At 42.3% G+C, this 25,670-nt stretch overlaps 1 protein-coding gene across 2 annotated transcripts in view; it reads left to right on the top strand.

Annotated features, from left to right (window-relative positions):
• TSPAN12 (tetraspanin 12) overlaps positions 1-25,670 on the top strand; it is a 256,980-nt gene that overhangs the window by 20,646 nt on the left and 210,664 nt on the right. The window contains exons 2-3 of one of the 2 annotated variants that reach the window (XM_073652071.1): positions 17,907-18,017; positions 19,592-19,674. In XM_073652071.1, coding sequence (XP_073508172.1) covers positions 18,003-18,017; positions 19,592-19,674 — 98 coding nt within the window. In that variant the 5' untranslated portion in view covers positions 17,907-18,002. The remainder of the gene's footprint in view (positions 1-17,906; positions 18,018-19,591; positions 19,675-25,670) is intronic. The other variant, XM_073652070.1, reaches the window with a different exon arrangement.

The following is a 25,670-nucleotide window of genomic DNA, read 5'->3' on the forward strand; positions in this document are numbered from 1 at the left end:
TGTGACAATTTGCTATATAAAATGCAGGATTTGTGTACATGCAGTAGCACAGTCAATTTGTATCTATATAAAGTTGTCCATATACATTAACTATTGGTGGAAATTGGAAAATGGCCTGCTGCCACCTTAAAAGTTACAAATGTTGGTAGTTTCAGAAAGTTTGTGTCTGTAAAGGCACGTTCATTTAAAGTTGGCCAACTTGCAGATTTCCGCAGGATCAGCCAACTATCCAATGTGTATGGGATCCTCTCGGTTTGTACGCAAACAGATAATATGGTGTAGGTGAAATTTAAATATTGGGCAGTTTGATGGAAAGGGAATCTGTCTTCTACCTCCTCCCAAAAAAATTACATGTGTGTTGGTTGTGGTGCAGAAGGGAATCCATATCTTTATTAACCCCTTCGCCCCGAAGCCTGTTTTCATCTTTCTGACCAGGGCAAATTTTACAAGTCTGACCACTGTGTGTGATTTTATTTGTTTTTGAAGAGAATATGTAATATAATTTTATCACCTGACCAATGTATAAATATAATCGAACCGCCAAAATTCTATATAAGGTGTTGTTCAAACTTAATTTCAATATAGCCCCACAAAATAAGAGAAAATGGATAACAAGCACATTGAAGGCCAGACACCAGAATACAGGAAAAGTTATGATTTATTGCAAAACCGAGGCAAACGGACAGCTAAAGAGCAGGAATTGGTACACACATTACAAACGATAATACGGTAAACTGCCACATGTAACAGTATACAATACATGGTGTACACTCTATCATACTTTAAAAAAAATTCAATAATATTAAAGCCACAGTTGGCGCTCTGGAATAGCACAATATAAAAAATAAAGAATACAATAAAGTGTAAAATTACAGTATTAAGTGTATCAAAGTGATCATTTAAGTCAGGAGTGGGAACCCCCAGCCCTCAAAAAGATGACCTTTTCTCTGGCCCCCCAGAAAGATTCCCGGGGACAGCAGTGTATGGGCCGACTTTGCCAGCTGACGGCCATTTAAACCCTTCCTGCACTGCGATCATGCTCACACAGCGTTCACTATTGTTGTCTTGATGCTGGCCAACCTCAATGTCTCCTGTGATGTACCGTATATAGGCTCCCGCCCCAATATCTCCTGTGATGTATATAGGCTCCCGCCCCAATATCTCCTGTGATGCATATATGCTCCAGCCCCAATGTCTCCTGTGATGTATATAGGCTCCAGCCCCAATGCCTCCTGTGATGTATATAGGCTCCAGCCCCAATGCCTCCTGTGATGTATATAGGCTCCAGCCCCAATGCCTCCTGTGATGTATATAGGCTCCAGCCCCAATGCCTCCTGTGATGTATATAGGCTCCAGCCCCAATGCCTCCTGTGATGTATATAGGCTCCAGCCCCAATGCCTCCTGTGATGTATATAGGCTCCAGCCCCAATGCCTCCTGTGATGTATATAGGCTCCCGCCCCAATGTCTCCTGTGATGTATATAGGCTCCTGCCCCAATGCCTCCTGTGATGCATATAGGCTCCCGCCCCAATGCCTCCTGTGATGTACATAGGCTCCCGCCCCAATGCCTCCTGTGATGTACATAGGCTCCCGCCCCAATGCCTCATGTGATGTACATAGGCTCCAGCCCCAATGCCTCCTGTGATGTATATAGGCTCCAGCCCCAATGCCTCCTGTGATGTATATAGGCTCCAGCCCCAATGCCTCCTGTGATGTATATAGGCTCCAGCCCCAATGCCTCCTGTGATGTATATAGGCTCCAGCCCCAATGCCTCCTGTGATGTACAGTACAGACCAAAAGTTTGGGCACCTTCTCATTTAAAGATTTTTCTGTATTTTCATGACTTTGAAAATTGTACATTCACACTGAAGGCATCAAAACTATGAATTAACACATGTGGAATTATATACTTAACAAAAAAGTGTGAAACAACTGAAAATATGTCTTATATTCTAGGTTCTTCAAAGTAACCACCTTTTGCTTTGATGACTGCTTTGCACCCTCTTGGCATTCTCTTGATGAGCTTCAAGAGGTAGTCACCGGAAATGGTTTTCACTTCACAGGTGTGCCCTGTCAGGTTTAATAAGTGGGATTTCTTGCCTTATAAATGGGGTTGGGACCATCAGTTGTGTTGTGCAGAAGTAAGGTGGATAAACAGCTGATAGTCCTACTGAATAGACTGTTAAAATTTGTATTATGGCAAGAAAAAAGCTGCTAAGTAAAGAAAAACGAGTGGCCATCATTACTTTAAGAAATGAAGGTCAGTCAGTCCGAAAAATTGGGCAAACTTTGAAAGTGTCACCAATTGCAGTTGCAAAAACCATCAAGCGCTACAAAGAAACTGGCTCACATTAAGGCCGCCCCAGGAAAGGAAGACCAAGAATCACCTCTGCTTCTGAGGATAAGTTTATCCAAGTCACCAGCCTCAGAAATCTCAGGTTAACAGCAGCTCAGATTAGAGACCAGGTCAATGCCACACAGAGTTCTAGCAGCAGACACATCTCTTCAACAACTGTTAAGAGGAGACTTTGTGCAGCAGGCCTTCATGGTAAAATAGCTGCTAGGAAACCACTGCTAAGGACAGGCAACAAGCAGAAGAGACTTGTTTGGGCTAAAGAACACAAGGAATGGACATTAGACCAGTGGAAATCTGTGCTTTGGTCTGATGAGTCCAAATTTGAGATCTTTGGTTCCAACCACCGTGTCTTTGTGCGACGCAGAAAAGGTAAACGGATGGACTCTACATGCCTGATTCCCACCGTGAAGCATGGAGGACGAGGTGTGATGGTGTGGGGGTGCTTTGCTGGTGACACTGTTGTGGATTTATTCAAAATTGAAGGCATACTGAACAAGCATGGCTACCACAGCATCTTGCAGCGGCATGCTATTCCATCCGGTTTGCGTTTAGTTGGACCATCATTTATTTTTCAACAGGACAATGACCCCAAACACACCTCCAGGCTGTGTAAGGGCTATTTGACCAAGAAGGAGAGTGATGGGGTGCTACGCCAGATGACCTGGCCTCCACAGTCACCAGACCTGAACCCAATCGAGATGGTTTGGGGTGAGCTGGACCGCAGAGTGAAGGCAAAAGGGCCAACAAGTGCTAAGCATCTCTGGGAACTCCTTCAAGATTGTTGGAAGACCATTTCCGGTGACTACCTCTTGAAGCTCATCAAGAGAATGCCAAGAGTGTGCAAAGCAGTCATCAAAGCAAAAGGTGGCTACTTTGAAGAACCTAGAATATAAGACATATTTTCAGTTGTTTCACACTTTTTTGTTAAGTATATAATTCCACATGTGTTAATTCATAGTTTTGATGCCTTCAGTGTGAATGTACAATTTTCATAGTCATGAAAATACAGAAACTTCTTTAAATGAGAAGGTGTGTCCAAACTTTTGGTCTGTACTGTATATAGGCTCCATCCGCAATGTTTCCTGTGATGTATATAGGCTCCATCCCCAATGTCACCTATGATGTATATAGGCTCCAGCCCCAATGCCTCCTGTGATGTATATAGGCTCAAGCCCCAATGTTTCCTGTGATGTATATATGCTCTAGGTCCAATGCCACCTGTGATGTCCACACCAGCCTCAATGCCTCCTGTGATGAATATATGCTCCAGCCCCAATATCTCCTGTTCTGTATACTCCAGCCCAAGTGTCTCCTGTGATGTATATACTCCAGTCCAGTTGTGTCCTATGTGATGTATATGTACCAGTCCCACATAAGCAGTATTACATTTTCCACCTTGAAGAGACATGTAGTGTAATCTAAAACTGTGTTTGAAATGACTACTGCTGCGATTTCTTTATAAAATTGATCTCAAAAAGTCGCCTTCGCTCCAGACTGATGCCAGTCTGAAAAAGCAGTTACAAGTAGCAATATCATCCATACTACCTAACATCACAATCTCACCAAAGAGAAGCAGCTCCAGCCATCACATTAGGGGTGAATTAATTGTTTGACCAACTTACTGTACCAGGATCATTTTAAAGTTGATAATTTAGTACGGCTCCGGAATATTGTTGTAAAAATCCAAATGGCCCATGGCTGGAAAATGGTTCCCGACCCCTGATCTAAGTGCGCATTTATCACCTATGACTTAATAACATGTTGTTATAGATGACCTGATTATTGTTCCAATTGTGCCCCTCTTTCTCAAATGCTGCATACTAAATATCACAAAGTCTTTCTCAAATGGTATGTTTTGAATTTCTTTTTGGATAAATTATGGTAAAAACAGCAGGATTGCCTTGTGTGAACATACCCTTAAAGTGTAAAATGTATATAGTTTTTTCAAACTTTACACGTTTGCTTTCTTTCCTGGAATATTTATATTCTAAATCATTATAAACGTTACATATTATTCCTATAAGACTAGTTAAACAAAAGCGTTGAACTTGGCATACACTACTTGAGAAACAGAACAAAGTTTTAGAATATCCATTATGAACAGACGAACACACACATCCCTACAGTCTTTGTAGCACATATCAGAAAAGCTCTACGGTAATCTGTTTAATGAGAAGTAGCAGCATTAGGTGTAACACGGCTTTCTAAAGTATCCCGAGTTCTATTACGAAGGAAAGTCTTTAAAATGATTTGCATTATAACTAAAAATAATTAGATGGGAAGCGATTGCATTTGGGGATCAGTACAGTTGATCCTCTTTCCCTACAGAGCAGAGACATTTAATAAAGCACAACATCACTCTCTTACTGATGACAACTGTCGAGCAGAAATCCATAGCCAACCCTCGGCTCCTGCTGAGCTCAGCTGATCACACTGGTTTCAATACATTATTTCTGAATGTGAACTAATTTAAAAGAAAACACAAGGAAACGAGCCCAATACGTATAATTATCTTTTTTTTTTTCCTGCAAAGAAATAGAAAAATAATGTCCACCCCCGAAGATTTTTCTTTTTCCAGATTGATACTTTAAAAAAGCGATCTCGGAAATTTAATGCTCTCCAGAAAGAATGCTAAGTGTTTCTGCTGGCTTTATGGCCCCCATCGGAGTCAGACATTTTCTATTATTTTTTCGTTCTCCACAATATATAAAATTCATGAAAGACTTCAATGTACCTCACAGTAACAATGGGAACTTGATTTTGCTTCTTACTCCTTTAAAGGGGTTTTACCTTAATAAAAAATCCATTCTATCTTTAAGATCTTGGAAAAATTGTATTCTCTTAAAATAGAATTCACTTCCAGAAATTTCCTTTTTTTTATATCAGGCATACTTATGTAGCCTGATCACTGGTCCTCTGATTTGATTCTAACTGTCTAGTCAGGCTTCTCCTGCTATGGCCGAGCATGTGTAGATGATATCTGTAGTTGAGTCCAATGGAAATCGCACATATCCTTCACATGGGCCCGAGGCCGCGAGTGCGCTGTGATTTGTGACCCTCTTTTATCTTGAATCAAATTTTTTTCTCATAGTAAAAGTGCTATCAGTATGTTAGTTTTTAATGGCATTTATATTTATCTAAAGTTGTAACAAATATTTTTTATCCATTTTCAACTCCTATAAAGAAACCTGTGAGAAAAATGGCAGAAAAAAAAGCCCACTCTAAAAAACGAGCAAATGATGGGTAAAGTCACTTTCCTTTTGGTCTTGTGATATTTTTTTTTTTGCGCCAGATTTTTGCTGGCTGATGGCTTATTTTTTGCCTGCTGAGCTGACGTTTTTATTTATACCATTTTGGGGTAGATATGATGTTTTGATCGCCTGTTATTGCATTTTATTGCAATGTTGCAGCAGCCCAAAAAAAGTAATTCTGGCTTTTTGATTTTTTTTCTTGTTACGCCGTTTACCGATTGGATTAGTTATTCTTATATTTTGAAAAATTGGGCCTTTCTGAACGCAGCGATACCAAACGTGTGTTTTTTCTTTATAATTTTTATTTTGAATGGTACAAAAGAGGGGTAATTTGAACTTTTATATGTTTTAAATTATATTAAAAACTTTTTTTTTTTTTTAGAATTTTTACTTGTTACAATAGTCTCCTTAAGAGACTTGAAGCTGCAGTCGTCTGATCGCCCTGCTATGTGTAGCAAAAATCATCATCTTCTATGAACGCCTGCCACGGGCCGGCGTTCATAGCAGATCAGCAATGACAAGCATGTCTTCTGCAGACCTCGGGTTGTCATGCCAACCCATCAACGCCCCTTGATCATGGGACAGGGGCGCCAAGGGGTGGGGTTTGTGACTCTCTTCCGGCGCGATCATGTTAAATGCCACTGTCAGAGATTGATGGGGGCATTTAACATGTTATCAGCCACGGGTGGATTGTGATTCCATTTGCGGCTGTTAGGGGCACATGACACCTGATCAAATCAGCTGTCATGTGGGGGAAAAGATGCAGGCTCAGCATTGAAGCCTGCATCAAAAGGGGATACACGACCTATGATGTACCTATACGTCTTAAGTCAAAATTGGTCTTTATTTTTGTCTTTATCCTTTTTTTGCTAATTTTTAAAGCAAAAACTCACACATCTTGCAAAATGGTGCAAAAATTGTGCCACAATATCTTCCGCACGTAAAATCACTCCATGGGGGGTTTGAAATACATTTGTTACTAAGTATGAAAAGTCACAAATTAAGAATCGGGCAAAACCATCTGAACTTTGCCCTCAGAGCCTAACTTAAAAAAAAAAGGTTTTCACATATAAAATAGACTTCAAAATAGGAGCAAGTGGAAAAATTAATTTGGCAGAAACCAAAAATGGCTCAAAATACAAAAAAATGGACAAAAGACAGGTGCAAATGCAATAATAAATCTGACCCTCTGTGTTTTGAAAAAATCTCACTGATGATAAACGTGCATTTAATATTTCAACATAAACTTTAATCCCTTCACAACCTTTGATGTAAGTTTACGTCATAGGTTGGGAAAGGGTTCACGACTTCTGACGTAACCTTGCATTATGGTGATCATGTAGGCATAAGAGTTGTGCTCACACGAAAATCGCATTTATCCTGTGCTCTTCACTGAGCGCTCACTCTGGGGTTTCCGTGTAAAACACTCAAATACGTGATTTAGACGGAACCTACGGCGGAAGATTCCCTATAATGAGGCAGATGGAGAGACTGTGAACGCAGTGGCCTATGATCCAGCAGTGTCCGTATTTTTAGGTGGGTATAAAAGCAAGGTCTACCACAGTTTTGTACACCGCTGAACAGCAGCCAAACAGAATCCAGAGTAATTCTCCTGCCTCACTACAGTGAATACTTCCCTCGGGGGTTTCATCTGAATCACGTCATTTGAAGATTTAGATGGAATACGCAATGTGTAAGTGCTCAGTGTAGAGCGCAGGATTAATGTGATCCAAAATATTGCGTAAAATGCTCCCAATAAATGCTTCAACTCAATTCACAAAAAATCCAAGTCCCCACTCGGGTCCTTCATCTGTCTATTAAAATATACGTGGCTTCCATGTTACTGGTAGCACAAAGGCTCTAGAAAAGCTCTATGGCTCCCCACCCCCTTTTCTCCCCAAAACAAATCCTGCAAATTCTGCGCTCCCAAATCCAAATGCCCACCTCCCTTCTGAGTCCTACAGTGTGCATTTAACATCATCGTTTGGCATTTTTGTAGCAATAAGAGCTTAATTTATGGGGTCCATGTCTCCAGAAGCATGAGCCGGGCACAATGTATGGGGACTACAATGTACGGTCACTACAATGGCAGATTTTCAATTTTCCCTCAGCAACATCCACTGCTGCTTGTTTCTGGAAAACACTCATGGAGTCAAAATAGTCACTATACCTGTAGCTAAATTCCTAGAGGGGTGTAATTTCCAAAATGGTGTCTGTTAAGGGGGATTCTACTTAGGGGCTCTGTATATGGAGTCTGCAATCCATTCTACAATAATTTGTTCTCCAAGAGTCAAATAGCGCTCCTTCTCTCCCGAGTCTTGCCGTGTCGCTATGCAGTTCTATACAGCCATATATGGGATATTGCAACGTTCAGCAGAAATTGTGACACATGTAGTATTATTTTTATCCACTTTCCCTTGTGAAAAAAATATAATTTTTGTGGCAAAAATTTAATATTTTTTTCTTCACTGCCCAATGGTATAAACACACACACCTGTGGTGTCAATGTGATCACTGCACCCTTAAATGAATTCATTGAGAGGTGTAGTTTGTAAAATGGGGTCACTTATGGGGGGGGGGGGGTCTGCTGTTCTGGCACCTAAGGGACTCCATGAACTTCCAGTGGGTCATGGCACCCTCAAACCATTACAGCAAAATCTGAACTCCAATATGGCGCTCCTTCCCGTCTTAGCTTTGCACTGTGCCTCAAAAGTAGTTTATGACCACATATGTGTCATACTTAGGAGACATTTCGTAACAAATTGTGCTGTTCATTTTCTCCTATTATCCGTTTTGAAAATTGAAAAGTTGGGGCCATTGCAACATTTTAGTGGAAAAAATTGAATTTTCCATTGACTCAGCCCAATGTTATACAATTCTGTCAATCCCCTGAGGGTTAAAAATGCTCACTACACCCCTAGATAAATTCATCAAGAGGTGTGGTTTCCAAAATAGGGTTACTTGTCGGGGGTTTCCGCTGGTTTGGCTCATCAGGAGCTCTGCAAACGCGATACGGCGATATTCAGTGTACTCAGGAGAAATTGCACAACAAATTGTACTGTGAAGCACTTGCGGGTTCAATGTGCTCACCACACCTCTAGATAAATTCCTTGAAGGGGTGTAGTTTCCAAAATGGGGTTATTTGTGGGCGGCTTCCACTGTTGTTGGCAGAGCCCCTGATGTGCCTAGAGACATTGCGTCTATCGATTCCAGCCAATTTTGCACTCCAAAAGTCAAATGTTGCTCATTCCCTTCTGAGCCCTGCCGTGCGCTCAAACAGTGGTTTTCCTCCACATGTGGAGTATCCATCAACTCAGGAGAAACTGCGCAACAAATTTTATGTTTCATTTACTCCTGTTACCCTTTTGAAAATTTAAAATTTGTGACTGAACAACGTTTTTGAGGGTAAAAAGTAAAATTGTATTTTTTTCCTTTCACGTTGCTTTAAGTTCTGTGAAGCCCCCTAAGGGTTAATTAAACTTCTTGACTGTGGTTTAGAGCACTTTGAGGTGTGTAGTTTTTAAGCGGGTGTCACTTTTGGGTATTTTCTGTCACCTAGACCACTTAGTCACTTCAAATGTGATGTGGCCCCTAAATTAAAATTGGTTTTGTAAATTTTGTTGGAAAAATTAGAAATTGCTGATAAACTTTTAACCCTTCTAACTTCCTAGCAAAAAAAAGATTGTTTCAGAAATTACACTGATGTGAAGTAGACATTCGGTAAATGTTATTTATTATCTATTTTGTGTGGCATAACTATCTGGTTTAAGAGACTAAATATTCAAAGTTTGAAGATTGGAAATGTTAAAAAAAATATTTTTTGTAGAATCTTCAATATTTTCAGAAATAAACGCAAATCATATTGACCTAAACTGCTATCTTGAAGTACAGCATGTCACGAATAGTGTTGAGCGATACCTTCCGATATCAGGAAATATCGGATCGGATTGGATCGGGCCGATACCCAAAAAGTATCGGATATCGCCGATTCCGATACCGGAAACCAATGCAAGTCAATGGGACACAAATATCGGAATGAAAATAAACCCTTTCTTTCCTTGTAGGTTAATTCTACATGAAGGAAAACAACTAACAATAATGCAGAATGTACTGGGGGAGGTGGTTGCCCAAATCGATGGGAACAGTGCTCACAGTGAAACATGAAAAGCCGGCAATTCAGCAGCGGCATACACCGGTACCCGACAATTTAGAACAGAAAGAATAGAGCTTCACACATAGATTAGATAGATAGAAACATGTCAGTCACATATATATGAAGTACAGTGACAGTGTTGCTTACTGTACTTGTCATTTAGTGTAAAGGATTTATTAAAAAAAATATTAGTGTTTTCATGCACCGTCTCTTTAAGAAAAGCCGGCCGGCAATTCAGCATCTGTACCCGACAATTTAGAATAGAAAGAATAGAGAATCACACATAGATTAGATAGATAGAAACATGTCAGTCACATATATATGAAGTACAGTGATAGTGTTGATTACTGTACTTGTCATTTAGTGTTAAAATAAAGGATTTATTTAAAAAAAAATTGGCGTGGGGTTCCCCGTAATTTTAGTCTCTAGCGGAGGTTAAGCAGACGGCTGGGGCAGATGTTTGAAGCCTGGGAAGGGGGTAATACCCACGGAGCTCCCCCGGCTACTAATATCAGCCCCCAGCTGAATACCTAGCCTTTACTATCTATTAAAATGGGGGACCCCCCCCAAAAAATGACGTGGGGTCCCCCCTATTTTAATAGCTAGCAAAGGCTAGGCAGACAGCTGGGGGCTGATATTAATAGCCCAGGAAGGGTGCCATGAATATTGGCCCCCTCCCAGGCTAGAAACACCAGCCGTCAGCCGCCCCAGAAATGGCGCATCCATAGGATGCGTCAATTCTGGCACTTAGCCTCGCTCTTCCCACTGCCCTGTAGCGGTGGCAGTGGGGTAATAGGGTTGGGGTTGATGTCAGCTTATAATGCCAGCTGACATCAAGCCCAGGTTAGTAATGGAGAGGCGTCTATAAGACACCCCCATTACTAACCCCATAGTCAAAGTTAAAAAAAAACACACACACCCAGAATAAAATCCTTTAATTGAAATAAACACACAATTCTTTATTGTTCTAAATTAAACCATACTTACCTTCACGCCCATTCTAGCTGAAGCTAACGATCTCCTGCAATAAAAGAAAAATAATAAAGCAACATCATCCTTACCTTCCCATGGTTCCCAGGACAGCTTCAGCTCTGCTAAATCGAGATGACAGGCTGGACCGCAGCAGAACGCTGCCATCCAGCCTGTCATCCCGCGGACACTGAGAAGCGCAGGCATGCTTGCGCTCCTCAGTGTCTGGCTGTGACGGCATCCAGATGAGCCGACAATGAACTCAGCTCACCTCATGCACGTCACTGACAGCGTGGGAGAATTTTCCTACGCATGCGGTGAGCGTGAGAGACTCGGCTCATCTTTATGCCGTAGGATGCGCCAATTTTGGCGCTTTGCCTCGCTCTTCCACGCTGCCTTGGTGCGGTGGCAGGGGGTAATAGTGGTGGGGTTCATGTCAGCGCCAGCTTCCATGAAGCCCAGGTTAGTAATTATGGGCGTCTATAAGACACCCCCATTACTAACCTACAAAGTGTTAAAAAGAAAACACACACTACACCCAGAAAAAAATAATTTATTTGAAATAAAACACACCATTTTATTTAATTCTTAGTTTACTAAAAAAAATAGTTACCTGTCCACGTTCCTGCGCTGATTTCCCATGCACAGCTGTCACATCTGGAGATGGTGACAGCTGTGCATGGCTGCTGTAAGCTTACGCTGCCGGGAACACGTCCGCTCCCGGCAGCGTGAGCCCTGACTGAGGTCACCGGAGTGCATTCAGTCAGCGCTGCTCCCGAGACCTCCTTTACGGCACTGCTGTACCGTGGGAATTTCTCACGATACAGCAGGGCCGTAAAGCAGCTAACCGGAGCAGCGCTGCTTGAACTCCGGTGAACTCGCTTATGCAATGACGGGGCTGCTTTACGGCCCCATCATTCTAGCGGCGGCAGCGGTTCAGAGCGGTCACATTCTATGTGGCTGCTCTAAACTGGAGATCATCGTGGGACACTCGTGGACTACTACGGAGGGGTAAGGATAAGGTTGTGGTTTATTATTTTACATTTTATTACAGGAGATCGATGGCTTCGGGGAATTAGGTGTCTAGGTGAGTATAGGTGTAGTTTTTTATTTTTTACTTTATTTTAGGTGGCAATCGGCGGGGACAGGTAATGTATGAACTAATTTATTTTAGGTAACCACTGGCCACCAATGACATGTATTTAAAATTTATTGGGGACACAGTAGGGCAATTTAAATAGCAGGATCAGGCTGATGGGAACTACTGCTCCCATCGAGCTGATCTTGCTGGGCACGAGTGGACGGGGGACAGACATAGGCCGATGGGAGTAGTAGTGTCACATCGGCCTATGTCTGCCTGCACGCACACACCCGCAGACATCGCACAGACACCGCGCACACACCAATCATGACGGGCTGATGGTCTGGGAGGTGAGGCTGACCTGTGCTGCCGTGGGAAAGTTCATGTGAGTTCATGCAATGCAGTCAAGCATGAACTCACATGAACCCTCTGAGAGCACCGCGGCTACTTCAAATGAACAGCTGATCAGCATCACCTGATACCTCAGCTGTTCATTTGAAATAACCAGCGGGAAAGCGCAGCACAGAACGGGAAAGCCGGCGGTGAAGTCTTTTCACTGCCGGCTTCCCCGCCCGGGTCCTTCGCTCCTCGCTCCTTGGTGCTGCGCTCCCCGCCCGGTCCTAACTTACGATCAGGATGAGGGGAGCGGAGGATCGGGGTGGGAGGCTGCGGGGAAGCAGTATGGGGCTGTGTGATGGTTTAAAAGCCGGCGGCTTTTTACCGCCCGCCGGCTTTTAAACAATCAGGAGAATTCTCCCACGCTGGGATGGCATTCTGATGACGGGTTAGATCGCAGCTGAGCGCTGCCATCCAGCTTGTCATACTTCAGAGACACTGCAGAGCGCAGGCATTATGGGAACTTCCGATTCCGGTATTCGATATAGTAAAAGTATCGGAATTAAGTATCGGAATTCCGATACCGCGAATATCGGCCGATACCCGATATTTCAGTATCTGAATGCTCAACACTAGTCACGAAAAGACATCCTCAGAATAACTGGGTTATGTTGTAGCTTTCCAGAGTTATTACCTCTTAAAGTGACACTGGTCCGAATTGGTCTGGTCAGGAAGGTGAAAACAGGCTGGGTGGTGAAGGGGATAAAGTGGTTGACTAAGAACAGACAAAATAGGGGCAAAAGCAGGTACTGTCGTGAAATATCAATAATGATTTTTCACGCCTTTTCACTCCACACTGCGGTGGATGCCACATGTTCATCTTGGCTCTATTACCTTGAGTCAAGCAAGGGGTTAATGCTCAGTAGAATTCTATTTAAAGCTGCTTATTAGGACACTCCAAAAGTAAGATGCCCTACCTAGAGACTGTTTGGGGGTCAATTATCCAAAACTCATACCATTCATTTGAGAAAGTGACTATCATTTGAAACATAAAGGAGTTATCTCGTCAAGGCAACTTCTTCTCTAAATGGGCATCTGTAAAGTAGACGTGGTAAATTTTATTTATTAACTATTTTATGTTGTGTAACTATCTAGTTAAAGGGCATAAAAATGTAAAGTTTAAAAATTGCTAAATTTTCAAATTTTTTGTCAAATACGTTCGATATTTTCATATACGCAAATTATATTGACCAAAATTTACTACCAACAATAAGTACAATGTGTCACAAAAAACAGTCTCAGATTCACTGGTCTATGTTGAAGTGTAACAGAGTTATTACCTCATAAAGTAACACCGTTCAGAATTTTAAAAATTTGCCTGGTCTGGAAGGTGAAAACAGGCTTGGGTGGTGAAGGGGATAAAGTGGTTGACTAAGAACAGACAAAATAGGGGCAAAAGCAGGTACTGTTGTGAAATATCAATAATTTTTCACACCTTTTCACTCCACACTGCGGTGGACGCCACATGTTCATCTTAGCTCGTTTACCTGAAGTCAAGCATATTCTCCTGTGCAATCCGTAAACTGATGAAGGTTTACTGTTTAGACTGAAACGGCGTCTTGTCCTGGATTGCAGTTGTCTAATAAAATTCTACTTCTTCATCATATTTGAGTGGCACCATATTACAGGACTAGATCCTACTTGAGCACCTCCTTACCACAAGTGCCATGTTTTTTTCTTTGGCAGTTTGTGTTGTAGAAAATGACAATCACTGACCTCGGTGGTGCTGCCAAGGTACATGGCGCAACACTGCTGAGGCCGGTCATTGGCTGCAATCCTAATTGGATTTCTCCAAGGAAAGTTAAAGGGAATCTGTCAGAACAATCTAGCCCCATGAACTGTTTATATGATTATACTGCTCACTAGAAGATAATGTCATTTATTAACCTTCACTGATGGAATCTGTTACAGCACTTTTTTTGTCATTGAGTATTAATTCATATTCAAATGAGGCTACAGTGCTCTGGGAGTGTCAAACCACTTCCCCAGCTTGTCTCCCTGGCTTCATTCCCCACCCAGACCCACCTTTCTCTGCTTGACTGATAGCTCTCAAGCTTGACTATATAGCCAGTCAGTCAAGCAGAAGAAGGTTGGTCTAGGTGGTGAATAGTCAAGGAGGAAGAGGCTTGGGAAGTGCTTTGACACTCCCAGAGCACTTCAGCCTCATTTTCTTACGACAACACGTTTTCTCAGTCAGTGAGCATCAGTAAAGGTTAATAATGCTTTACCTGCCAGAGAGCAACATATAAACCGTTTAGGGAACTGGATCATTCTAAGAGATTCCCTTTTAATTTTCCATATAGCTATCCATTTAGGATGGGAATCAAACAACCTCTCACACACAGTGCCACAATCAATGCGATCAACCTTCTTTTTTTACCTAGAAACACATGAGATATGCCAGAGAAGTTTCTGAATGCCCCAGTGACATAAACAGCAGCCTATAAGATATTACATAGTTATAAAAGCTGTCGAAGAACTACTTCCTGGAGGCAGAAAACCTATTGTTAGGCCAGTTTTGCAGACATTATATTTTGTGTTTAACTTTGTTTTTTTTTTTTTTTGTTTTTTGCTTTTTCCTTGCAGCCAGATGCATTTTAAGAGGCTATCCAAGATAGAAGAAACTTGGACAAAGAAATCCCACAATAAGCATTACTTACCTGCTAGATTCCTTACTTCTCCAGATCCACTTTATCACTGCTTCTCACAAGTTTTTTTTCACAGTGCTGCAGTTGTATTGTCCTGTGTGATACACGCACGCCGCTGGGTTCAGAAAGGGGGAGACGGGTTTCATGAATTCTTTGGAATCCTGGAGGGAACTGTTACTCAGGGAGACCATAGGCTGAAGCTTCTCTCAGGCACACAATAGATTCAATTGCTGACCAGACACATCTGACAAGAGTCTTTTTCAACAGTTTAACAGTGGAATTTAATCTGAAGAACGGCCAGTGCAATTCAGGGATATTACCGCAACAATCTTCATTACAGTACAGTCTGAGTTTCTTGAGCAACCGGCTCCAGTAATAATACAGTAGTTTCTTCACAAGACACAGTATTACAGTCTCTTCAGTAGCATAATTCAGGATAGTTTAGATCTCTTACCAGCATACTTCTATTCATACACAACCACAGGCTTTTTCTTCACAATGTCACAATAGTACATCATTCTTTATCCTACATGGAGATGGAGGGGGGAGGGTTTGATGAGGGAGATGATCCCTGTGACACAATTCCTTCCAGTCCCTATCTTCCTGCCCGAAAATACTCTGCACTGTTAGTTCAGGGAGTTTATCTGACCTGTATTTAGTTTCTCTCCTGATCTGAATCCTGTTCAGTTGCCTTCTGTCAGATCCAGATAACACACCACCTTTCTCTTCGGCTTCAGCCAGACTACAATAACAAGTTCCCCACAATCCCCCTGGGGCTCTGTTAAAACACTCCCCTTCTCCTGTGACTGTGTTAACCCCTCTAGTTGCTGGATGCTTCTGAAGCACAACACTTCCTGTCTCCTGTGCTTGTGTTGTTTGTAACAGTTGCTGGATGCTTTGGAAGCAACAGCACTACTTCTGCTTGTCACATATGCACAACACATGATTACTGTAGAACTCATACTAATGACAGTCTGTGGGGCCGTTCACATGTCCATTTTTTCCTTCAAACAAAGCAGTCCACACAAATGCATGGACTCTTGTTATTGATGCATTGGGGGAAGAGGGGTGCCATGCATACTAGGATTGAGGAGGGGTGAGGGGTGCTATGCATACCAGGATTGAGGGGTGAGGGGTACCCTGCATACCAGGATAGGGATCTGGGGGGGGGTCATGCATACCAGGATAGGGATGAGGGGTCAAGCATACCAGGATAGGGATGAGGGGTACCATGCATACCAGGATAGGGATGAGGGCAGCACATAACAGGATGGGGGAGCAGGATTAGGGAGCACAAATACCAGGATGGGGGCAGCACAAATACCATGATGGGTGCAGCACATACCGCATGGGAGACCATATACCAATAAAAATGCTCGCCACCTGGGCGTAGAGCGGGCCCAATAGCTAGTAAATTTATATTTTGATAGACCAGACTTTTACGGATTTGGCAATACCAAATTTGCTTATTTTTTATTTTTAATGAGGGAAAACTCACATTTGCTATATAGTTTTAATAGTTTTAATTTTTAAATACAATTTTTTAATTTTTTTAGTCTTTTGATCCTGCAAACATCTGATCATTTGTACTATATACAATAATACCATATTATTGCATTATATAGTAAAAATCGTAGTCTACTATGAATGCCAACCACAGCCTGGTTTTCTTAGGACCTTCATTGTGGCATTCAGTAGGCCTGTGTCATGGGAGGCCGGGTTGCCAACTTTTACTTTTATAATTTTTCTTGACAGGTTACCAGAAAATCACAGACAGACTATTTGTTTTTTTTTTACAGAAACATTGGAAAACTATGATAAATCATTATGATTATAAGTGATCCATGTCTACAGCCCATAATTCTGATATGAAGAAATCAGATGCGTTCATTGAAAACTGTGAAGTGATGATAATTACAGTCAAAATAATCTGTATGTTTCTTCAGCTTAAAAAAAAATCACGAACGCCTTACATTTTTTTTTACTGACAGGGCAAAAAAGTGCCTTATTTTTACGGACTATGCTGGCATTTCTGGACTGTTGGGTCAATGGGCTCGTGGAACAGTGTGCCCTCGGAGCTGTGCACTGTATATGCCTCTGTCAGATATTGATAGTGACATTTAAGTGATTAACAGCACCTCTACCCTTGCTGCTATTAAAGGTACTGTAGACGATTGCTATGTGACAAAACCATCATTTGTCGGGAATTATGCAATCTCTGTTTCTGAGCTGGCATCAAAGACTCAGACCAGACATGTGACGTACTAGTACATCATAAATCAGGAAGGGGTGAAGAAAAATTATTCAGTAATTTTTAAAATAGATTTTAAAAAAGAGCACACCTCATTATGTCTTACATTGTGAAATCAGATGACAGAACCTCTTTAAGCAATTCCCAAAATTCTGGTAAAAGTGCCTGAGGTTTTTTAATGTACTGGAAGGAAGTGTTATATCTGAAAAATGAGAAGCCGCCTTTAGTTCTGAAAAGAACAAAGTAAAAACAAAGGCAGATTGCTGTTGCCGTGTGTTTGTACCAGTCTGTGAATATTTACACTTTTTACAGGAGGGATGACATTAGTACTTGATGTTTTATATATAAAGAAAAAGATTCTGTTGGCTATGCTGTCTGCTGTAAGAAATGCTAAGGCTTTCTGGAAAATAACTATTTTGTTTAAGTCGCAAAATAAGTTTGTGCACTTGTGATATTGTCAAAGGGAACCTGTCACATGATATGCCAGTCTAGCGTAGCGGTCGGGGAGAAGCCGGCAGGCACAAACTTTTTGAACTGTTAATCTCGTTGCCGATCGCGCTTTTAATTAATTTATGTTATTCTCTTGCATGCCCCAGTGTTTCAGAGTAAAGCATATGTGTTTGTAATGCAGGAGCTGGTCTCTGATTAATGCTGTGATTAGTGCTACAGGCACCATAAATCATATGACAAGTTTTCTTTAATGTTAAAGTGTAAGTTTATTTAAAATATGTATTGCCTATCAGAATAGCTACCTTCTGATTACTAAAGCTCAAAGATATACTAATATACCCCACTGTAGGTATTATAGCAATTGTCCCGGACTGAGAAAAGGCCATGAATGTTTAAAGCGGTTGGCCAAGACTAGGATATCACTCACCGATCCTTAGAATAAGTCATGAAGCAAGATCTGGTGAGCATTACCTATAGATACTGGCTTATATATCTTCTTTGAACACCTTACTGGACATTTGCTTTAAAGGGAATCTGTCACCCCCTGGGACTTTTCAGACCTCTAATATGGGCATACAGGTGATAGAAATGTAAATCTATACATACCTGTATGGCCCATATTAGAGGTCTGCTTGCTTTGATATATCTTTTTATAAAAATCCGTTTTCCTAGGCTTGGCGATGGGGGGGGGGATGCCAAGAAATGCCCGCCTACCTACTTAATTTAAACATTCCCCCCCCTCCCCTGCACGTCACAGGACCCTGTGACGTGCGCTCTAGATACGCACATCCTGTGCATGCCCCGATCACTTTAGGAGCGTTTTTTTCTCCCTGCCCTATTTTACTGGTGTGCTCTAGTGCGCAGGCGCCGTGCAGTCACTGTGACTTCCGCTCCAGTGACCTCTGGTGTGTGCAACAATGAGGTTTGGTCTCGACATCCTGATAGTTAGCTTATAAGCCAGCAAAGGCGAAACGCGCGTCGGGATATGCGGTGTTCAGTGCCTATACACCGGTGGTAAGCATGTTCATCTCATTTCATCCGTTACCTGCTCCCCTTCCTATCATATGAGGGGATCATTGCTCAAATTGTGGGTACTTTATTTTATTCCATGAACTGTTCTCTCTTCATTTATTTTTTTTTTTTGCATACCTGCACTTTATTTGCACTGTCACTTTACCTTTTCACCACTAGGGGAAATAATTACGATTGTTCATTCCACTATTTTGTGGTTTACACACATTTTGAAGAGTTCCTCCTCTTTTTCTCTATATTTCCACTTTTGAGCCTTTGAATATATTAATTTATTTATATTGATAACATGCATTTTGTGGTCTTGTCTGCATTTACCCACCATGTGGAAATTTAAATACATTTTCATGGGTATCTCATGTTTTAAACATTAATTGCCATCTGTACAATATTATACATATCCCCATGATCGTGCGTATTTGTTTATTTATTTACCTTGGCACTTTACCCTATATACAACACCTGTTGGATCCTGTACTATCCTATATTTGTATGTCTAATTTTATTCAATAAAGTTTTTTTGATTTTCATTATTGTCTGTTGTGCATTCTGGTTGTAGGGGATTATAATCATATGTCTGCACAGCTAATTTTTGCTGATTATTATTATTGCTAATCTATTACCTGTTCATTACCTAATACACAATTGGAAAATATTGTGGCATAATTAATCACAAAATATCTTTGTAACTTGATTTTATTTATTAGATGCAAAGCTGCTGTAGTTATATTAGTTAAATATCTGTAGTTATTTTTCTTTATGCCAATTTAATAATTTTATTGGGTTTAGTGCCGTCTCTTTTCTCCACTAGCATACATTTATTGTTTTTTTTTTTGGTCTTATCCGTGATTGAATAGACAATGAAATGTAAAATAGGTGCCCGAAATGACAAGTGTTAGCTTCCACCGTGGGGACGTATCCTGGAGGATAGAGCATGGCTGCACGCAGCGGATTGCCTGTGTGTGGCACTATACATGCTAATAACATCTTCTCTGTTTGCTTTAGCTGATGTCGATATGCGTTTTGGGAGTTTCCGCTTGGATGAGAGACTACATAAATAATGTACTTACGCTGACTGCTGAAACAAGGTAAGCACTTCCTAATCATCCTACCAAGTAACTTCAAAAGAGAAAGGGCTGATAGCACCAGGGCCATTCAGATCCCCCTGGAGAAGTCTCCGCTTTTTGGCACTTCTGTATTTTCTTTAAGCATAGCCAGTAGTACAGTTGAGGCAATTTCCGCATGAAATATCTTCTGCTTAGTATAAAGCGGCTTTTGCGCTGCAGTTACGAAATATGCTGTGATGGTCGGCTTCTTTTGATCGTCTCCCTTCATCCATGCAGTTGGAAATTGTTTTCTGTTTATTTTCGCATTGTAATGTGCAGACTAATTGACTGGATCTAATTGTAGTTTCTATAATGTACTTTTAGCTTCCAGTTATATTATGTGCTGCAGTAGGAAAATAACAAGTGCACATCGCAATATTGGATTTGTATGCGGTCAATAGGTTAATATGGTTAATAGAACACTAGACGCATAAAAGAGGTGACTGCTACTCTTTAAATAATATCACAATATAGTGTGTACAGTCTGTGTGCTAGTGCTAGTTAGTAAATGCTAAAAGAAGAAGAATATGGCTATTTTTAACTGTCCAAGGCTGAATGCAGCAATGTTCTTGCCATAAAAACAATGAAAACCATAGGGCATCATGGGGATTCATTAAAGAGCATTGTGCCTTCCGTTATGAATGAAGGCCACAACACACATGTGATCAGCACCAAAGTCAAGAGCTAAAGGTTGTCTTTCCAGCTTGAACCAGCATTTGTTCATTGATATTTTGTTTACTGATTTGTATATTTGTCTTTGTTAAGAATTGAGATTTGTGTATGACACAGCCCTCTACACTGTTTAGTGCCCGCTATCAGGTACTGTAACTCAGTTCCTATTGAAGTGCAGAGGAGCTGAGCTGCACTACCTGAGAACGGCCACTACACAGTGTACAGGGTACTGCCCATCCGTCTCTGCACACTGTTTACATCCAACCATTCCTGCAGCTGCACACAGCTGACCTGTGGAGGTGCTAAGCCAATCTGATAAGCTGTATCAAGGCCAGACCATCAGTATCTAGACAGTCGACAACCCCTTAAACTTGCCTACCCAATATTTGAAGCAGTCTAAGGCTGTGTGCCCACGATGCTGTTTTTATGCGTTTCCGCGGCGTTTTTTCCATCAGGTGATCAGTGCCGCAGCAATCAGCTGATGGTCTCACGACCGATCAGCTGATTGCTGAAGCCGGTTATCAGCTGATTGGTCATGAGACCAATCGGCTCATGCTGAGCGTGGGAAGATTCACAAGAATTTTCCCACTCTCTCTATCTCACCGGGGCTCATAAGCTGATCTTCAGCTAATGAACCCCAGTGACCCCTTGCAGCTCTGTATACTGACGGGGTAATTTTACACCCCTGTCAGTATACAGTGTTGTATTCTACAGCTGTGACATCAGTGATTGCTGATGTCACAGCTGTAGAAATGATCTGGATCGTATTGGGACCTTGGTGTTACGTGGATTACGTCATTGACGGCGTACAGGTGAGGAATATTGTTGTTTTTTTTTCAGGAGATCGAGGGCTTCACGGAGGCGGGTAATAAAAAAAAAAAAAATTAAAAAAAAATTGTAGAACCATGTCTGTTTTATTTCATTAAAATTTTTTATTCTGGCCATGTCTTTTATTGAAAATGCGCCGACCAATTTACTACGCGTTTAGTAATGGGGGCGTCTTATACACGCCCTCCATTACTAACCTGGGCCTCACGTCAGCCACCAATACAAGGCTGACGTGAACCCCAACCCCATTACCCCCTGCCACCGCTACAGGGCAGCGTGGAAGAGCGAGGCTAAACGCCAGATTTGGCGCATCTTATGGATGCGCCATTTCTGGGACTGCTGAGGTGCCATATTAATAGCCACGGAGGGGGGCTAGTATTCATGGCCCCTTCCCTGGCTATTAGTATCAGCCCGCAGCTGTCTAGTTTAACCTTTGCTGGCTAGATTTTATAGGGGAACCCCACATCAATTTTTTCTGGGGTCCCACTGTAATCTAGCCAGTAAAGGCCAAACTAACAGCTGTGGGCTGATATTAATAGCCATGGAACATTGTTGAGTAATGGCCCCTTCCGCGGCTACTAATATCAGCCCCCAGCGGTCAGCTTTTCCTCTGCTGATTATAAAAATGACGCGGGATCCCACGCCTTTTTTTTTTTTTTTATTTTAGGCTTTGTGCCCATAATTCAGACACAGCACCGCTTTGGACGCAAATTTTTGCTGCGTCCAAAACGTTGCATTCTATTGAACGCTGGTAAATCCACATGTGTTCATTGAACCATGCAGATTTACCACATTCATTACTTTCTAGTGGTCAAATTTCTGTTGTGTAGACTAGCGACTGCACAAGAGAATTCGACTTGCTGCGGTCCTGAAAGACGCACCGCATGTCAGTGTCCGCGGGTGATTCGCAGCCTCCGATGCACGCATAGTGGACATTTGTTTTCTAGAGATCCCAACCACTATGCTGTAACATCTGGACGCTGCGGGTTTGACGCTGTATAAACACGCAGCATCAAACCTGCAGCGACTCCTGACCGTGGCCACGTACCCAAACTCACCCGCAGTATGTGAATTTCTGTAGCGGACATGCTAGTCTCCGCTGCAGATTTTGACCGATTGAAGTGTCGTCATATGCGGTGGATTCACATTTACCGACAACAAAAGTGCGGCATTATAACTCTGCGTTTTGGACGCAGCATAAATACGTTGTGTGCAAAGCGCTGCTGAGTGCTGATCGGGGAGGTGGGACGTAGGGGCTAAGGAACCAGCTGTGAGATGTTAGTTATGGCCAGGGAAAATGTTTGTCTAGTGGCACATTCCCAGGCTAAAAAAAAAAAAAAAAAAAAAAAAAAAAAACGTCTCACAGCAGCCGCATAAATTATGTGAATAGAAATGCTAATGAAGATTGGGTGAACGGGACTAACTCTTTTGTTTGGTGATGTCAAGGTGTCAATCAGACCTTTTCATGACCAAACAAATTAAAGAAACACGCAGACACAGTGTAAACACTTTATTTGAAATACTACAGACCCATTCTTTAATCATTTAAGTGAACCAATATACTCACCCTAGTTCTTAAGGTATTCCAAGGGCTTAAGCAATGTCCCACCAACTTTATTTAGCTCCAAAAATAATTCATTGATGCTCAAAAACGCTTAAAGCGCATGTAAAAATGCAGTTTTTACATGCGTTTTTTCTGGAAAGGAGAGACAAAAACGCTCAGGAAATTTCTGCTTCAAATCTGCATCGTGGGCACTTAGCCTAAATTGTCCTTTTCATCTCTCCTCTACTAATTGCAAACATACATTCATTAGAATGAAGGACAGATGGAGGACAGTATGACTAAAGGATTGTGCTATACACTGCCTATATACAAGTTGTCTTGGGCAATGTTCACACGTGATGTTTTTGCTGTCTCTCCCCTTTTTTCTGCAGAAAATCTGCTGCATTTTACATTACCAGCAGAATCTCTGAGATTTCAGAAATGTCATGCACGCACATCTTTTTTTTTTTTTCCTGACTGAATTTGAGCACTGGATACCGCCAAAAGAAACAATAGGTGTATGTGTGACGCCTCTACTCGAAAGCACTTTTTGTTTACCCTGGGAGATGGGGGACTCGGAGTCGGGTCCTAAGATGGAGAGATGGGGTGCAGACGTGGCCCGGACCCGCTCCGTGCTCAGGGCCGTCACAATTTAAAAAGGATGGTATGGGCTTATCCTGTTTGAGTGGCTGGTTACGACTACGCCACCTCTGGCACCTGGTGAAGGGCCACCAGCGCCGCTTCAGTCCGCTGAGGCATGGTGGTATAGCGGCCGTAGATGTTACTACTCCCCACAGGCGGAGCAAGGTCTCAGGGCAGCGAAACAGGATGGAGGGGGTAGTAGTAGTAGAGGAGACCAGGTGCTGCGTAATGCGGTGTAGCGCAGAATAAAGAGTCCAGAGGCCATAGGGGTGAACTTCCAAGGCTTTACCCACACAAGAGATGGCAGAAGGAAGGCGACTCCCTGCTCCTCGCGGAGTTCTGCGGTCACCAGGTACGGGGGTCCGACAACCTCCGAGTAAGTCCAGCATTAGATCAGGACCCCGCACCAGAGTGTTCCTGAACTACAGACCTTATCCTTTCCTGTCTGCGTATGTGTAGAAAGGCCGGGTCTCCCTCTGAACTTCACTCAGAAAAAGGGCACGGGTGGCAGCTCCGCTCCTTCCGATACCCGATGGGATCCTCAGGGCCTACCGGGCTTTCCCGACCAGGACGTGGAGTAGCAAGGTCGGGGGCCGGTACCCCTCTTGCAGCCAGACTCCCTCTGATTATATCAGGTGGCGAGGACAGGTGGCGTACACCGCTCCGTCTGCATCCTCCCTGGGATCCATTTGCTATGGAGCTACACTCTTAAGCTCCGGGCCTTCTTGATCATGGTCCTTGACCGGGCTGAGACATTCATTATCTGCAACCTGCCCCTCAACCCCAAGGCTAAGGTACGAGGGCCGTGACTCCGTCCTCTGCAGGTCCACACAGGATCCACTCTCAGGGAGGGTGATCACGTAAAAAGAACAGTCAAAAGAACCATCAAAAGACCATGAACCAAGATGACTGTGTATTAAATATGAAATATTAAGTGGCACTAAAATGTGAGTCCTCCATCCTCACCCACTAAATGTTTCCCCTAGCTCTTGGTTCCCCAGTCTCCCGGTAACCAGGAGGGCAGCACCTAGTGCATTCTAGCCCCCTCTGGTGGAGAAATGTGGTGTTGGACGTGGAGGCGGAGTCCTGACCATCACACTGTTCTTACCTCAGAGGAGGAACAGCACACTCCATCAAGGAAGTGCAGCATCCCTGTGGCGGTCGAATCCTCAGGGGCGCCACATATGCAGTCTCTAAAATTATTAAACTTTTATTGAAAATCACCAATAAAAACAAATCTAGACTCAACAGAGCAATTCAATGGAGGATCACATAATAAATTTACATGGTTATGTCTAGTTTCAATAGTGTTAAATCACAGACAGTCCAAGTATTTATTTTAAGATATTATTCAACAACGCCCAAAAATCAAAGCCTCAATGGCTACAGATATATATTGCATGGCGCAAGATTCTAACTTGTTTAAACTGATAGTATGAATCATTTTGAATGCAGGAAAATACCAATGAAATAACTTGCATATATTGCAGATTGGTGTGATATGTGGTCCTAGTGCCCCAATGTACATTTCACCCTTGCTTCATCAGGGGGCGTCTGGAGCATATATTTGTTTTTATTGGTGATTTTCAATAAACTTAAAGACTTTGACACTGCATATACAGTACAGACCAAAAGTTTGGACACACCTTCTCATTTAAAGATTTTTCTGTATTTTCATGACTATGAAAATTGTACATTCACACTGAAGGCATCAAAACTATGAATTTACACATGTGGAATTATATACTTAACAAAAAAGTGTGAAACAACTGAAAATATGTCTTATATTCTAGGTTCTTCAAAGTAACCACCTTTTGCTTTGATGACTGCTTTGCACACTCTTGGCATTCTCTTGATGAGCTTCAAGAGGTAATCACCGGAAATGGTCTTCAACAATCTTGAAGGAGTTCCCAGAGATGCTTAGCACTTGTTGGCCCTTTTGCCTTCACTCTGCAATCCAGCTCACCCCAAACCATCTCGATTGGGTTCAGGTCTGGTGACTGTGGAGGCCAGGTCATCTGGCGTAGCACCCAATCACTCTCCTCCTTGGTCAAATAGCCCTTACACAGCCTGGAGATGTGTTTGGGGTCATTGTCCTGTTGAAAAATAAATGATGGTCCAACTAAACGCAAACCGGATGGAATAGCATGCCGCTGCAAGATGCTGTGGTAGCCATGCTGGTTCAGTATGCCTTCAATTTTGAATAAATCCCCAACAGTGTCCCCAGCAAAGCACCCCCACACCATCACACCTCCTCCATGCTTCACGGTTGGAACCAGGCATGTAGAGTCCA

Source organism: Phyllobates terribilis, unplaced genomic scaffold (assembly GCF_046119375.1).
Source record: "Phyllobates terribilis strain yellow unplaced genomic scaffold, ASM4611937v1 Scaffold_11__3_contigs__length_659146591, whole genome shotgun sequence".
NCBI lineage: Eukaryota > Metazoa > Chordata > Amphibia > Anura > Dendrobatidae > Phyllobates > Phyllobates terribilis.